The sequence below is a fragment of the Numenius arquata genome, chromosome 1 (assembly GCF_964106895.1).
Source record: "Numenius arquata chromosome 1, bNumArq3.hap1.1, whole genome shotgun sequence".
NCBI lineage: Eukaryota > Metazoa > Chordata > Aves > Charadriiformes > Scolopacidae > Numenius > Numenius arquata.
This window is the reverse complement of record NC_133576.1, coordinates 120283163-120299659: the sequence shown is the minus strand read 5'-3', so window position 1 is coordinate 120299659 and position 16497 is coordinate 120283163. Positions and strand designations below refer to the sequence as shown.

The window sequence follows — 16497 nt, the reverse complement described above, 5'->3', positions numbered from 1 at the left end:
GCTAAGTTTTCTTCACAATAAGCTTCACAATAGGAGAAATAAATATAGTGTATATTTACCTGCTTTTTTTTTTTTTTTCTGGCACAAAAATAGAAAAAAGGGTTTTTTTGATTTCTAGCTAATTGAGGTTACAAGTTTTATTTCTCTTTTCTGTAATCCTGAAGTAAACTGCCACAGGAGATGAGCCCTCTTTAAAAAATATGAGTGGGAGGATAGAAGGGATAAAGGGAGCTGGGAATTATTCAAGCCATACAACTTGATAGCTTCATAAACAGAGCGCTAGGAAAATCGGTGCACATCAATTTTGCACATGTACTGATAAAAGAGGAACAGTCGAATTTTTGTATCTTTGCTGGACTGCTAAATTATAAAGTCCAAGATTTCAAAGGATTTGAATCTGTCGTCTAAATTATATCCTTCAGTTTTGGGAATGTGGTTAATTATGAGTGCAGATCTGTTTGAAGTTCTGCCTGGTTTACAAGCTTAAATATTTATTTGCACCTGCCAGGCAGTTAACTACCTCAAATATTATTTGAACATAAAAAGCACATATATAAAGCTGTAGTTGTTATGAATTATATCTGCAGAATTTCTGGCAAGGACTTAGAAGCCATCTTTGAAAAGACTGAAGACTGTAAATTCCTTGGGCGGAAGATTTCTTTATATTGCATCCACCATTTTTATAGCTTTAAAGTAAACCATCCATGTTACAAAGGACCACTAAGACGTATCCATACATCCAACTATAGCAAAGCAAATCTGATAGAGCTAGAAACAATTTACTCAAGTTTGGTAGTTTGGGCCAGTGAGTTGAAGGCATTTAATTCTAACTTTATTTCCTGGCGTTTGCTTGTTTTAATCTGAAACTTCAAAGGTAGTCTGGAAAGGAAAACTTATAATTAAGTTAATTTAAGCCTTATATTTGAAAGTTTACTAGGACTTGGGAGGGACTGATTCCAAGTGATTTATCAAAAGATATGAATATACATGGTTTGACTGAGCTATATAATAAATCCTATAACATTACTATTTGGCTGATCTAAACAGAAAGAGTTAAGAGTAGGTATTTAGAAAGAATGTGTTAAGGAATAATAAGATTGAATGAAAATTTTTTTTTTAGACTTAGGGAAGAGCAAAATCTCCTAACAGAAGTGAGTCTCCTTCCAGTCCTCAGTGTTAATCATGTAGCTTTGTATACAGTCTCACAATTGCATAAATGAAATTGAGCGTAAAACTGAACGCAGTAAGGTATTTTTTTTTAGGTGACATAAAATAGAACTACTAGAACCTCCGTTGTTCTGGCATTGATTCCTAGCAGAAACTGGTAGGTTTTAAATAAAATGGTAAAAGATGTTCTGTGGCCGAAGTAAATTTCTTTTGAAATTGAAATATTTTCATCCCCTTTTGCCTACCAGCTTTATTTAGGGTCAGTATCTCGCAGGAGGAACATGCTGTACAGTGTATGAAAATGTAGTATGCTTTTTTTGTTGTTACTAACTGCAATGATTTATCTGTCTGCTCCTTAATCTGAATAACAGTCAACAGTAAGAAACTACGTTTCAGCTAAAAACCAAACCAAAAATTAAAACTTATTTTTCAAATTCCTGGCTCTAGAGACAGAGGAAGAAGACTATTTTTAGCATCCATTTGTTGTTGCTTTCTTAGAATTGTTCATTTTCTGTGTACTTGAGTGCTTGTTCCTCTTCAAAGGACAGTAAAGATACTCTTAACATAAAGGAAAATTGAAAATTCTTAGAATCTCCAGTAAAATGCATCTGAAGTTGTTTATTGTTACTTTATTATTGCAAATTAGAGGCACTGTAAAATGCATATTGTCCAACTATCACAGACCTTGTTCCATAGATGCTTTCTCAATGCAAAACCTTGGAGAATCCTGAGTGCATTTCTAAGGTTCAAAACTTTTTTACTGCACCAGATTTATGTGGGTGGGTAACTTTGGAAAAAGTTATTTGTATGCATTGAACATGCGTGTGTTGTGGACAAAACTGGTGGAAACCTTCTCTTATGTTGCCACAGTTGAAGATTTCCTGCAGTTTTCCCTCCAGGAAGATTCGCTATTCTTCCAACTGAAACAACATACTGGAGGATGTGGTCCCCACATTGTGCCTTTCCCACTTATTCCCTTCCCAATAAGTCCATTCCAGCAATTTCTTCTTATCTTCTTGGTGTTTTGCGGTGTGTCACTAATGCATCAAATCTAGCTCCAAAGTACTGCAAAAAAATTAATAGGATATTCAGTTGAGAAAAGAGAATAGCAACTCTTAGCAACTTGATAACTCTAAGGAATAGTGACATAAAAATGAAATAGATTGATAGTTCTTGATAATCAGTTTGTAGAATTCAGTCCCTGAACTGTTACATAGTTAGGCAAAATGTTTCTCTTTTGAAGCCTGTCAGTTGTATTAGGTGTCCTTTTGCAAATGAATGGAAATAATGACTTTAAACAGCTAAATTTGGGATAAATAACCATAACAATATTCCTTGTATAGTAAAATATCATGCCTTCCTGTGATCCACAGAGCTATTAAACTTTTCCAACAGTTTAAGAACTGTTAGAACTGGAGCAGATTGAGTTCCTGAAATTCTTAGTGGCTAAGCTACGTTTCATGCCTAACTGATGGTCATTAACCAGCTCTGTTTTATTTGGTAACAGAAATCCTAAGCCTTTGAAGATCAGTATACTCTCTTCGGCAATTAACTTTGTTCACCTTAGCTATGAACCTTAATATCAAAGTGCTTCTTTGCTGTTTTTGTAACTAAGTGCCTTTATACTTCACTTGTCCCAGTTTCTGCACTTTCACATGACTGACCTAATTAAAAAACAGACAGCTCAATAATTCTACCATAAGCTAGTAATAATGAAACTGTGGGAGTCCTTGAAGCTCTTTATCATTCAAATACACAGTGGTTTCATGAATAAAGTGGATGACTAAGTATTACTTATAGAAGTAAGGGAGATTATTAGCAGTGGAAGACACATTTGAACTTGCTGAAAGGATGGGTTTTGTCTCCAGAAAGACCTACTCTCTCAGTAATAATTACACTAGGTCTTCATTTTATCCCAGCATTCTCTTATTGTTCACGCTTTCAGAGACTGAATAGCTTGCTATTGCTTGTTAATCCCTACAGGAATGCGGCTTTGGATATGGGGAGGATGCACAGTGCATGACATGCAGACCAAACAGATTCAAGGAAGACTGGGGCTTTCAGAAGTGCAAGCCTTGTCTGGATTGTGCATTAGTTAACCGGTTTCAGAAGGCTAACTGTTCTGCCACCAGCAACGCGCTATGTGGAGACTGTTTACCAGGGTAAGTCCATTTCTGAAGATGAGACTTGAACAAATTCAGAACTAATTTGCATTGGCATTTGCTTCTTCGTGTTTTCCAGATAAATGTTTGTATCCTCTATGTATGTATGACAGTCCTAGGTTCTAATATTGGCCTTGCCAACAATTTACTTTATGATCTGAGCACATAATTTCAGAATTACAGTCTTAATTATCTCATCTATAAAAATGGTTTGATAATTACGTATGTGATCTATGAGAGTATTGTCTGTGCAGCACCTGAACAAAATACTTCAAAATACCGAGTGTTACTGGTGGCTTGTTTTATTGTTATAAAGAATTAAATGTTTGGAAACACATACAGTTACCTTCTTGAAGACTGATCACATTATTTGCTTGCTTTTTTTCCCCCTCCTTAGATCAGTGCCTAATAATTCTTAGGCACACATATTTTTATTGGTGGTTGTGGTTAATGCTCCTGAATTTCCTTTACCTTGTCGGTAAATTCATAGAGTACAATCCTGGCTGAGAATCGTAAGTGGATCTGAAAGAATTGTTATGGAACAAATTGTAACACTGGAGACTCGCTGAAACTGCGGTTATAAATCAAGATCTGTGCTTAGTTTGTCCTGTCATCCCACATCTCTGTTGTTAATTTTCTCTGTAGTATTAAGATCTCTAAAAGGCTATTCTTTACATTGTGGCCAAGTTCTGCTACTATAAATACCTACCATGAATTTGTTAAAAGGCATTTCTGATGATTTTTTGAACTATGAATTGGTAGTTTAATTGATAAGAGTAGGTTATGAGAACTGATTTGCAATTGTATTTTGCCTTTGTATTTTAAGGGTATATATTTCAGAGATGCTTAGAAGGTCATACATTTGTTTCCTATATATATTTCAGTGATTTTTATTTGTTTTTATATACTTTTTTTTTAATACCAGCTATCAAATACCTGAAGACTCTGTTGAAGCTCCTACAATTATTTCTCTCAAGCCAGAAATGAGGTCTTTTAATTTAAAAACACTTCGTAAAGTTTTGGTAATTAATGTTAGTTTAAGTCATGGTATAAGAAGGTGCAGCTCCAGGTGTTAGATCTTACAACCACTTTTGATACTACCTGCAGCCACATGGTGGATTGATTTATGCTCTTATTACGTACTGACATGTGTATTGTAGGGCTTATTTGGCTGTCAGCAGGGAGATTTTCTTCTTGTGGTATAAACAATATAAGCTAAATTTTGGGAGATAAGAAAGGAACAAAAAAAAGCCAGAATAAAACATGAATTAAGGGTAAATCCAAATTGGAGGACCTGTGAATGCTTCTCAGTATTCTGGTCTAGAATGTATTCTGGATATGTATGTTGAGTATGTGTTGAAGTGAGAGCTGTTTCCACAACTTGCTTTTACTGGCAGCAAAGTTGGAAACATGAGGAGGGAGGGAGTCTTGACTGGAGGAGTCACACACAGGTCATCTGGTCTGGACATTTTGGGGAACAGAACTGTAGAACACACCACCACCCGTACCTGTCCAACAGCTTAGATGCTGCCTAAGTGAATGGAGGATATAGCTAGCTAAACGAAATGGTTTAGCTAACGTTTTTCCTCTCAGCAATCATCTTTATTTCTGTTTTGCATGAGTTTCCAACGTGCCATTCCCTGTTGTTGAGCTTCAAAACACTACAGTGAGCATGTCAGCTAAAAACAAATATTAACACATTTCATTCAGAGTAAATGATCACAGTGGCCCCTTCAGTCTTACAGCCTACAAGTCTGTTTCTGTTCACATTGTTAAACCATGAGTTTCTTGAGCAGTTGGAAAGCTGTTTGCTTTAGCTGATACAGTCTTCATACTTTAATGGCATTTACAGTGTTAGTAATTTAACATCAGTAGAGTTCGTACCTTTTATTTAAACTACAGAAAACACTTAATTCATGTACTCATCTTGAACAGACCTTAGCTTTTGATTCTAGCTTAGTACTAATGACTGGCTGAAAGCCAGCCAGCCAGACCTATTTGATTAGGGAACTGATGTAGGCAAGTTCTTCAGAGGATGTCATATTCTTATACAAATTTGAAATATAACACTCTAAAGTTTTTGTTTTCCATTTGATGCTATTCTTGTTCCCTGGTTTAAGAATGTAGGCTTCTCCCTGTCACAGTAGTCAGTAAGCTCTTTAAAAATAAACTCAAGAGTAAAGTTTCTGGATGGTCTTTAGAGTAAAACGTCTCCTTGGGTACAACAGCCATTGTTTAAGTATTTTTTTAATGTCTTCGCATTACTTTATTTAGGAATGAGTAGCTGGCTGGTTAGTTTGCTTTAGAGTTTTATTTTATTGTTTTCCTGTTACTGCTTGTGGCCTCCCATTGCTATTACTTAGCTAAATCATTTGACTGATACTTCTGTTAAATGCTTGCTATCTAGAATTTTTTAAAGTATACATTTAAGTGAAATGTGGAAACAAAGTGGAGAATTGGATAATGTAGATTGGGACTCATGGTCACTTCGTTAATTTGCATTCACTGTGTGTGCACATTGTGATTTTGGTTGGTGGTAAAGATATTCCTAGAGGAGAAAGAAGAGCCAGAGAAGGATTGTTTGTTTGTTAAAATATAGTTCTAAAAAGCCATTTTTACTGTTCTACTGTTTGCTGTTCTACAAAATGATCAGAATAATGTTATTTTCTGAAGATTTGTCACACAGCATGTTAAAACTTTTTGAGGGGGGAGGGGGAGAATGATGCCCTTCTGTACAAATACATAAATTAACAAATTTGTGAGTGATTTTTCCTTCTCTGAGCTAGAGGATATCTTAAGGATTTTAACTAGAAAACACTGACGTCCGATCCATTATATACTGTTAGTGGTGATAATTACCTTCAATATCTTGTTTCTTTTAGGAGAGTTATATAGATTAATCAGTTCACATTTATTTTTTAAATGTGTAAATAAGCTTGCATAGTATAAGTTCATCATACTTGTCTTGCATGTTGTGATCTACGTGGAAAACAGGATATTGATTTCTGTTTGAAATCTCCAGAATTGTTTATTTCTTATGTGAATATAAGATTATAGTGACTATGCATTTGAACTACCAGATTTAGAATTTTTCCTCATTTTACTTTAGATCCACTGCTGTACTATTAATTGATATCTACTGTATTTTTGTTTACTTTTATTTTCTTCTGTTTCCTGATAGTTTGCATGGGACATAGGTTGACAAAAGCTTGCAGTTACAGAGGATTCTGTTAAAACACCTGATCAATTTTGTGAGGAAAAATAACTGGTTTTGATGAACTGTTTTTTCATTCCTTTATCTTCTAGATTTTATAGGAAGACTAAGCTTGGAGGCTTTCAAGACATGGAGTGTGTTCCTTGTGGTGATCCTCCTCCTCCCTATGAGCCTCACTGTGAGTGCTATTTTCCTTCTATTGGAGTGAGATTAACTTTTTGGCTTCAGAATGTTTTCTGTTTTAACTTTTAAAGCTTGGCAAAAAATGACAGTCACAGTTATGAAGAATTCTTTTAAAGGCTCATTTTCTTGTTAGTAAATGATTTTGTTAATACATTTCAGCAAGTTCAGCACTATCGTTGTGAAGTTCCTTTATGACCAGTCACTTGAGGGTAAACATTTCTGTCATACCACGTGGTTAGGGAGTCTTGACTCCACTTCTGATGTTGTCATATTAATTTTAACTTCTCTTTTGTGATAATGCCAAAAGAAAGCCAGTCTTCCTAGACCCTCTGCCTACTATCTGGTAGGCCTCTGTGAGCATGAGTTCTTTCCTGACACCCAAAAGGGGTAATTTGTTGATACCTTTAAAAATAACTTTTATAGTGACAGAGAACAATATAGATAAATATCTATATATTAAGAAGGCAATAAGTAATCAGTTTCTCTATTTGTTTTTGGCCAATGAGAGGATCAGAATCTCTTTAATAGGAGAGACCCTTTTTATTCTGCAACAGAAGCCTTTTTACGGCTTCTTCCAAAGGCTGTTGATTCTCTACATCCTATCAAGTTTTTAAGTCAATAAAAGGAGTGAATTATTCTTGTTTAATTTATTGCTGTCTGCTTTATAATATGAAAAATAAAATTGATTTAACATAATCTTGTGGAAAACCTTGAATTTACTTGTTTGTTTCTGTAACTGTGACATGTTATGTTCTGGGTGGGGTTTTTTTCCCCTATTCCAAACAGAAACAATTGTTTCTAGAAAGAATGAATTGTCAAATTCCTGAAATGCTTCATGCTACTTTAATAAGGACACACAGTTTCTTATAAACATTCTTTCTTTTTTAATTGTGCTAAATTAAAATATAACCAAGTATATACTATTGTGCATTAAAGTTATACTTTTAAATAGCTTTATATTGTATTAAATTTAATGAAATAAGGATTCTTCAGCATTTCATATATTGCTCAGTCTTTTTTCAAGTGAGCCAAACTTCCTTGTTATGCCAGCATTCTAGTTTTAGTGTCTTTTGGGGAATAAACTTACAAAACCAGATTCTCAGAGAGTATCTTTAATAGTAAAACTTTTCACAAATGTGGCTTCCTGTCCACTTCTCTTAGAATTTCATTATAAACTTCTGAATCATAATAAATTCACTTTTATTAAAGATGGCAACATTAAAAACTAGTAAATCAGATTTCTGTAAAAAGAATAAGTCAAATAAGTTACTGTGTTTGCAGCAGTAACTCCTGCCCAAGTATAATGTAAGCCTAGAAGTAAATTCAGAATTTTTCAACTATTTTTGTAGTGTAGATAACATAATATCTTAAAAGTGTTTAGAGAAGTATGTTCTTCATAGCAAACACTATGGGGTTTGATGCCAAGAATGAAATGCTGATCTTGACTTACTGAGCAAATCACTTCAAATTCAGTGAGTTGCAGAAGGTATTTACAGACAGAGTTTGAACCCAAACAACCCAAACAGGCAATTTCACGTGTACATTTATTTTAATCCTCCCAATTGATCAAATGAAGTATTACTCCCTTCATTTGTTTTTATTCTCATTATATCTGCAAAAAGAGAAAGTTAGTGAAATCTGAAGTGCAACAGTATTATTCTGATCTAGGATTGCTAATACATAAATTCATTTTATGCAGGTTTCCCTCTTTTCTTGTTTTACCTTTCTTCTATGAAAGCATGCTATTCAAACATTAATTCTACTCTCCAGCACAATTGAAGACAGGGAAGAAGATGACATTACCTCCCTTATATCTTTCCCCTTTGACTGTAGTTAGTGACTCATATGCGTATTTCCATTTTTTCCAAAATCACAAATTTTGATTCTTAAAAGATGGTGAAAGAATGGTTACCAAGTCTTCTGAAATAATTCAGAATTTTTTAGTTTATAGTGATTTGGCTTTTGTAATTGAGCCTAAGCTTGGATCCTAAATTGGACTGTTAAGAAACTACTACTGATTTTAAGTGGGCAACAGACAGCCCTATGCAGAAGAGCATTTTCTCTGGCACAAGCTGCAGTGGTAAATTCAGATTTAGAGACTTTTTTTGTTCCCTACTCTCAGGGCTGGCTGTGACAAAACCTTTGACTAAATAACATAAGTGTTAACAATTGCTTGTTTTTCATATTTCTGGCAAGTTGTGAGAATTGGCAAGTATTTCCATCTTTCACAGCAGAAAAAAAAAAAAAAAAGGTTTGAAATCATTAAAATGTTCTTTATTTACATTTATTTACTAACCAAACATTAAAATCTTAAATAAAGGAAATCCTAGCATGATTACCCTATGTCACTGGTTTTCAGGAGGCTTTTGTTTGGAATTTGTATATTGTTTCTTCAGGTCTCTAACATAAGCTGTCTCAGTTTAGGAGAGTGTATGTACCTTCCTCAGAGCAGCCTAGGAGGTTTATCTTACAATAGTAGGTAAATGAACAGAAATCTGTTTGAGTTTTACTTAACATCAAATAGGTGGAAATATCTCAGTTTTAAGACTAAGTCAGAAACATGATTCTACAAGGAAGTGTAGGTAATGGTGTGTGAAAGTAAGCTTTTTCCACCTAATGCTGAAAATGTTTGCTGTTTATTTCAATAATGAATATCTTTTGATAGTTAAGATGTTAAAGGCTGCATTACTTGAAGTTAAATGGAGACAGACCATTAGGTGTATGGGCCGGGTTCTCAATGATCAGAGGACTAAGTTCTAACTTTCTGCCTGGCTTATCCTTCTTTCTTTCCACCATGAAACAGAAAGTCAAATATTAGTGCAGCTAACTCTTATACTACAGATGAAAAGGAAAAGTTTAAATGTCCTGTTTCAATGAATTAATTGTCCTGTGAGGTGTGTGGCAATCTTTTGTTTGCTTAAGAACATTACCATAAGGGCACAAAGGCTCACAGCCCCCTGCCTGGACTAAAGGTTCATGTTAAAGCTGGGACATGGATGAAGTTCTTTCAGCACTAGTAGCAGTTGATTATTACCCGGTTAGCTATAAATCTAAATACTTGCTTTTATCTTCTTTCTTTTTGTAGACATTTTAAAACAAATCTGGTTTAAATATTTACTCACGAAAAAATGAGTTTGTGAATTGCTAGAGGCAAAGTTGAAAGGATTCTATAATGAACAAGTAAAGAGAGTATTAGAGGCCAGGAGAATTGCTATCACCTTTGTAAACTTTAAAGGGGACACAATGACTTATGTGTGTTTTTAGGATGTCAGAAAATTAAATACACAATGATATAGTTATATTTTAATTTGCTTAGTTCAGGTAAATAAACTGTAAATACCAATCCTATATATAGGGTCAGCATCTAAACATTAGATAAGAAATGAAAGCATGTTTTTAAAATTACTATTTATGTTCACTTTGTAAACTGAAGACATTTTTCTCACCTGAAGACATTTTTTTCTCAACTGAATTACAGAAAACAAGTCCTTTGAACTGGGAACTAGACTGAAAACCCCATCAATCAAAGACAAAATTTCTGAAATGGAAAGCAGCATAGACTATCTCAACTGGTATCTATTCAGCAGAGAAACAAGGACCTAGATGTGATTCAATGATTCTTTTTTCTCGGCACCAATTTAGGCTTGCAGACTTCACTCTCCTGTCTACTCAGGCCGGTGTTGTGCTGCCCCAGTGGTTGTACTTCAACTGTTAATGAATCTCTTCAGCAAGCTAGATTGTGAATCTATCAATGATATAAAGAGTTAAAATAACCCCGTAAGGTTATTTTTAAAACTAATGAGTTTGTTAACCCCAAAACTCTTGTGGTGGTACAAGTGAAGGAGAGATGTGGGAAAGGCTGGGTAAGAAGCGGAAGATTTTCCAAAGATACCATTGCTTTCTTTGAGCAAGCATTATGTTTTCAGCTAGTCTGTCTTAGCAAATAAGCAGAAAACATTAGAAACCATACTCCTTGTCTTCTTTTGGTCATAAGAAGATGGCAGATTAAAATTAAAGCAATAGAATAATTCTATCAACTTGGCTATATCAGCTATTCCTACAACTGTTTCCTGTTGTATTGTTAATTCACAATGCAGAACAGCATCAGAGTCACCAGAATCCCTTAGCCTCTAGGCAGGCTTTCTGCGAAGCAGAAGAACCTGTGACATTGAACATTTTCGAGCTGTACTAAAAAACAAAGTTCCTAGCACTTCCTCATTGCTTTTCCTTTCTGGACCAATCTAGTCAGTGGTGTTCCTTTGTTATGAGTAAATTCAGTCTAGAATTTGGCTGTACAAACAGTTAAATTGGAATAAATTGTGAGAGTCAAGGAAGAGAGGAAATTAACACCTAGGTGCCAAGAGCATTTTACTGCCAAACCACCACGAAAGGAACAGCCTTGTCCTTTTTTTTTTTTTTTTTGTAATTATCTGCACTATTATATTTTTTGAAAAATATTTATTTTACACAGTAAAAAAATGCACAGTATGTCCAGCCAAACTCATTCCTCTCCAGGACTACTACTGCTTGTCTTCATGACACAAAGCAAGGAGAATGGAAAGCTGGGGGGGATGAGGACGGGGGCGGGATACCATTCCGTGTGGAGCTTGGGAAACTAGCCTCTACATGTTCCAGGAAATAAACGCATTCTTTGCTTCAATGAAGCAGAAATGTTTTGTTGAATAAGTCACAGCAGTGGCAATGTCTACAGTTTGATTGTAACATCGTATGCCTTTGAAATAAACCCGCACTCGGGTCTAAAATTGCTACTTTTTTTGCCATGAGGAGTGTTTTGAGATAGTGATTTCTGTGATAGTGGTTTCAAATATAAAGAATATTTCAAACTAGATAATAAATAGTTTTTACTAAGATGAGGAATAAAAATACAGACTACAGCTTGTTGAGACAAAATATATATAGCAGATTGTAGTGAAAACATTACATTTTCATGTGAGACATCTATATCTTGCTTGCTTTAATTTTTATTTCTTTAAGGAAATGCTACAACACTTGGACTACCTTCACTAAGCTCCCTTTGCAGTTTTCTTCTGTAGATTTTTTTGTTATTAGTTTGCTTCTGTATTTTTACAGAATTGTTTTTCTGAGAATTAAATGCCTAAGTGTCCTAAACTGCAGCTGAGTGTCAGTCTAAATCTACAAGGTATGTTGTTTCATTAATGAAAGGTGCTATTTAAGGGATAAAATCTGGTGGTATTTCCTCCTTCCTGGTGTTAAAAGTAGCTAGTATAGGAAAAGTAGGATTTGGTATAAATCTACTTATTTACATTTCCAAGATTAGAATCTGTGATTTTGTAAACTTTCATGTGAGAGTAATGGATATTTGGGGTATGCAAGGACTATACTTCAGAACAAAGAAGATAAAATCCTAGAAATTACAGTGTGCAGGGGAATATTGTGAGGTGACAAAATACATGATTAAAAGTAAGGGTGGGGCTGAAAGCTTGCTGGCTACACATGTATTCTATAAAATACTTTTGCTAGTGGTAGAAGAGAAAAATTCCCACTGTCTCAGCTTTGCTGGAGTTTTTTACATTATTTCATTAAACATAAATATAGCATTTTAACTGTTTTGGATGACATTCAATTCCACATTAGTTCCTCTGTTTACATAGTGGATTTTTAATTTACTTGTATCGTTTTCTTCTTTCTGTTTACAGAATTTTGTGATTTGAAAGCTCTCAGACTCCAGATAATGTTTTTCCAGCTATTAAGTTTTTCTGTAGTTTTTATTTGGTTGCTTTATACACTAAACTTTGTATTACTAATGCAAAGCAGCCTTTGAAGGTAGGCTGCTTATGTGCATATGAGGCAACTGGCAGCTGAAAGTATATAACAAGTGAAACCATTCTTAATTATTTGGTTCTATTTCAACATATATGTCTATCTTAGTTCAGCATATTTTTTTTTTGATTTGGGGTTACCTCACAGCATCTCTCATAATCCTCTTTCCATGTTGGATGACACTGTGATAGAAAGCAGCTGCAATGTTGTACAAACCTTTCGCAAAAGTCATAAGGATTGACAGCTAATTTAGGTACAGCTAATGGCATCACTAGCTGATAAATATCATTACTATTTTATTACAGAGACATTAGCTTTCCATTATCTCATAACTGAAATGCACACTTTTGTAAAAATGTCATAAGTCAGTCTGATATTTTCCATATGTGACCTGACGGTAGAGTAACTTATCTTCACAAAGTCTGAAATAAATTTGACTAGGTGTTTCAGAGAGATGAGAATTGCTATTCATGTCTTATAAAGTTTTATTACAATTTTATTTCTTTCACGCATCGTAGATCAAAGAGTTAACCTAGAAAACCTAAATGTTTTCAGTTCCTTTTCCTTGATAATTGTGATGCTTCTGATCCACTGGGGAATGACTTAGAATCAAACAGCTCCTTTTCTTCCTGTTCTGAATTTGCTCTACGTGCTGGGCTCCCCTCCTAAAACAAAAAGTTGCAAACAGAGAGGGGGCAGATTTTTCCTTCTTTTAATAACAAAGACGTTACCACTAAAATTAGTTATAGTAATTCTGAAATGTTACTATTTAGATTTAGATTCATTGCGCAGTTTAATCATGTTCCAAAACTTTCTCCTTGCTTAGCTCAGAGAATAGCCTTTTTTTACATACACATTCCCAGCTCACTGTCATTAACTCCTGTTGTCTGTACCTCTCATTTCTGTGCCTGTATCTTTAGAAGTACTTAAGTATGTAGCTTGTTACTACTAAATATGTATTACAGTTAGTAGACAGAACTGGTCAGAAATGTTTCCCTCATTTCTATCCACCATCCCCTCTACTCCTCCTCCAAAAATCCACAAACAAACAAAAAAAACCTGTGGAGCGTGCCAAAATACAATGCGGGGCGGGGGGGGGATAAGGGGCAGGGGGGAAACAATGAATTTTCCATAGAAGAAAATTTAGCTTAAAAATACTGGAAGGAGGTGCTACTCTCAAACCCAAGAGAATTTCTGTGTAGCCAGCCAGACACTTTACCAAGGAATCGAAATCTGGAAACCAAAACTCCCAGGGCTTCCAGACAGTCTGAACTGTTAGACTTGCCTCCATTTTCTTGCACTATCCTTAAATGTTTTGTTCCAGGCAGTTTACTTTTTACAGAGGAAAACTTGTTCTATTAGGAAGATTGCCAACCACATGTAATATAGTTTAGTACTGCAAAACTGTAGGTGTGAGGGCTGTTCTAATGAATTGATTCACTTACTAGTAACTTCTGTAGAATAGAAGTACTCAGTATAGCATGTCTGCTCTGTTATAAAAGATTTATTGTTTGAGTCTACAGTAAAAGGATAGTAACCTGAACAACCTCAGCAATTCTAATGAGTGTTTGTAATTCCCACTGAAGCTCTTATAATGACAGTAAGCAGGGTCACTTATTTTGTGCCTGCTACCTCAAATCTAACTTAGATTTCTTTGCACAGTGAATTTTTTTTTTTTATTAAGTGAGTTTCAAGTAACCCAGTTCAAGCTACAACCCAAATAGGCCCAGGATCCTGACTCCAAAATTGCATCACCATCTCTTCTGCTTGACAGCTTCCTAACTGTGCAAATGCTTAAATGCCCACGGGACCTACAGCCATTCATAGACAATGGTCTCCAGCAGTATTTCACTGATTCTGGGTCCAGGTGGCTTGGACACACTGCAGCTTTAGGTTAGGCTTGTGGTTCACCTGCTTTCCCCTGGCTGCCGTGGAAGGAAATACATGTGCATGAACTGGGCAGGATGCTCTCAATAGGTGCCTAATTGAAGAATACAAACCCCATTCTCTATCACAGTTGATCCCAAGAGGTAATGGAATTGGAATTTAAGGATGCACTTAAAAAGTTCTCTGTACTCTTCAGTGATCATCCCAAAACTTTTGCAACGCTGACAGCTGTGTGCGCAGTTGGCATTGAAACCATCAGGATCTACAAACTAATCAGTCTGTCACCCATCTCTGGACAATCTGTTGTACGGTGTCTTCTGATGCCAAACTCAGCAGGGCAGGTTGGGATATTGGCTGGGAGTCCTTGTCTTGATAACTTCTTTGAGTCCATAACTTTATCACATTAACTGTGTGTTGACTTCTTGTCCTTACTCTTTGATTCTTATATCACAAGTAAGCCTCCATTACAAGTAGGTTCCTAGCATTGTGTATGCAGCCTGGATGGTACTTAGCGCTATAGGGCCTGCACCTCTTGTGATCCTAGTTTCATGCTTTACCAAATTAATAAGTCTGAATACAGCTCAATTGTTCTAAGGTATCTTCTTAAGTTAATTACATTGTTCATAATTCTTCCATTCTGACTGCAAGCACAAGTGATGGTTAAATAGTGAATTCTAATTTAATACTCATAGCTTTTCAAAAAGAGTGGAAAAGCATATCTGCTGTCTTTGCTGTTTGGATATGCTGATTGAAGTATACCAGTAAGACTACTGAATAAAAATTTTCAAATAGTTAAGATTTTGAGTTGTATTTTTGAAGTAAAGCTTAAGCTGTAAATTAGTGAATTTCAATTTAAATTATTATCTGACTAATCAACCAAATTTTCCTCCCTACTTCCTGCTTTATGTGTTTGTGTGGAGTACAGGTGACTAGGTCAGACTTCCTATTTCAATTATTCTGCTCTTTAATCTCAGATAATGGGCAGTCCTCTGTTTTGCTTCTTGCTACCTTTGTGTTACTAGAAGTGTTAAGACTGACCAGCAAATCCTAGAGAACATCTGCTAGTAACATCCAATAGAAACTTAAAAATCTGTATATGGCTTTGTAAAGGCTCTGCAAAATTTAACAAAAAAATCAATGCATATCAAAAAAAAAGGAAGAAAAACATAAGCAGACAAAAAATTTACCTTTGATCTGCTCTGTGCCCCCTCCCTCCCCACCCCCCCAAAAAAAAAAAAAAAAATAAAATCCGATCAACAAGAAGGAAAGTATGCCACAGTTTTCCGGAAACTGGTTTATGGGTAATGGGATGAAACGTGGTAATTGTAAATTCAAGTGGAGCATCAGGAATACAATTTATTGAACCAAAAAAGTTTAACATGCTGCTTCATGCACTATAATGAGTAATCCTGTACATATAGGAATGAATCTGCACAAAAGAATCATTAGAAGACATTTCTGCTATATTAACTGGTATGGGTTTTGTATCTTTTCCTTCAGGAAAGTATTGTCTTTTTTTCTTTCCTAGATTATAATTGTGTTTGTACTTCTGTAATGAAAATATTTTCTAAGCAGCTTTAAAAACACAAAATGCCCTTGATATATAAACAAATATTTCTGTGGCGTATGCGAGATCAAGGTATGATTCGCTAACATAGACTTTGCAGTAGCAGTGCAAAGCCAAACAAAATTTGGACATAATGCATACTTGATATTATTTCTTTCTGGAGGCACTACAGAAGGGTGTGCTTTGACTCCCCCTTTTCTTTGTGTAATTTTTCAAGGAAATTGTTAAACCTTTCCTTTTATTACATATGGTAATTATAGTATGCGATTTTTTCATCTGGCAAAACGTGATTTGTTAGACTGGTAGATTTCACACGTTGCCATAATTAAGGCTGTGTGAGATGGGTTCTGAAACTTTCTTCTGGATCAAAATGTAGATAGGCAGTTCCACAGGGAAGAGGTTTTTTTGTATGTGAAATCTGTCTGATTGAGGTGTTACTTAATGGAAGAAGAAACCCCAAACTGATACACTGACAGTGGAAACCATCCATCTTGCAGTAAATAATATTGTCACCT

At 35.2% G+C, this 16497-nt stretch overlaps 1 protein-coding gene across 2 annotated transcripts in view; it reads left to right on the top strand.

The window, feature by feature from the left end:
* The window catches only part of TNFRSF19 (TNF receptor superfamily member 19), a 62994-nt gene that overhangs the window by 21830 nt on the left and 24667 nt on the right, over positions 1 to 16497 (top strand). For both annotated transcript variants that reach the window (XM_074154088.1, XM_074154079.1), the window contains exons 4-5: positions 3151 to 3329; positions 6636 to 6721. In XM_074154088.1, the coding sequence (XP_074010189.1) occupies positions 3151 to 3329; positions 6636 to 6721 (265 nt within the window). The remainder of the gene's footprint in view (positions 1 to 3150; positions 3330 to 6635; positions 6722 to 16497) is intronic.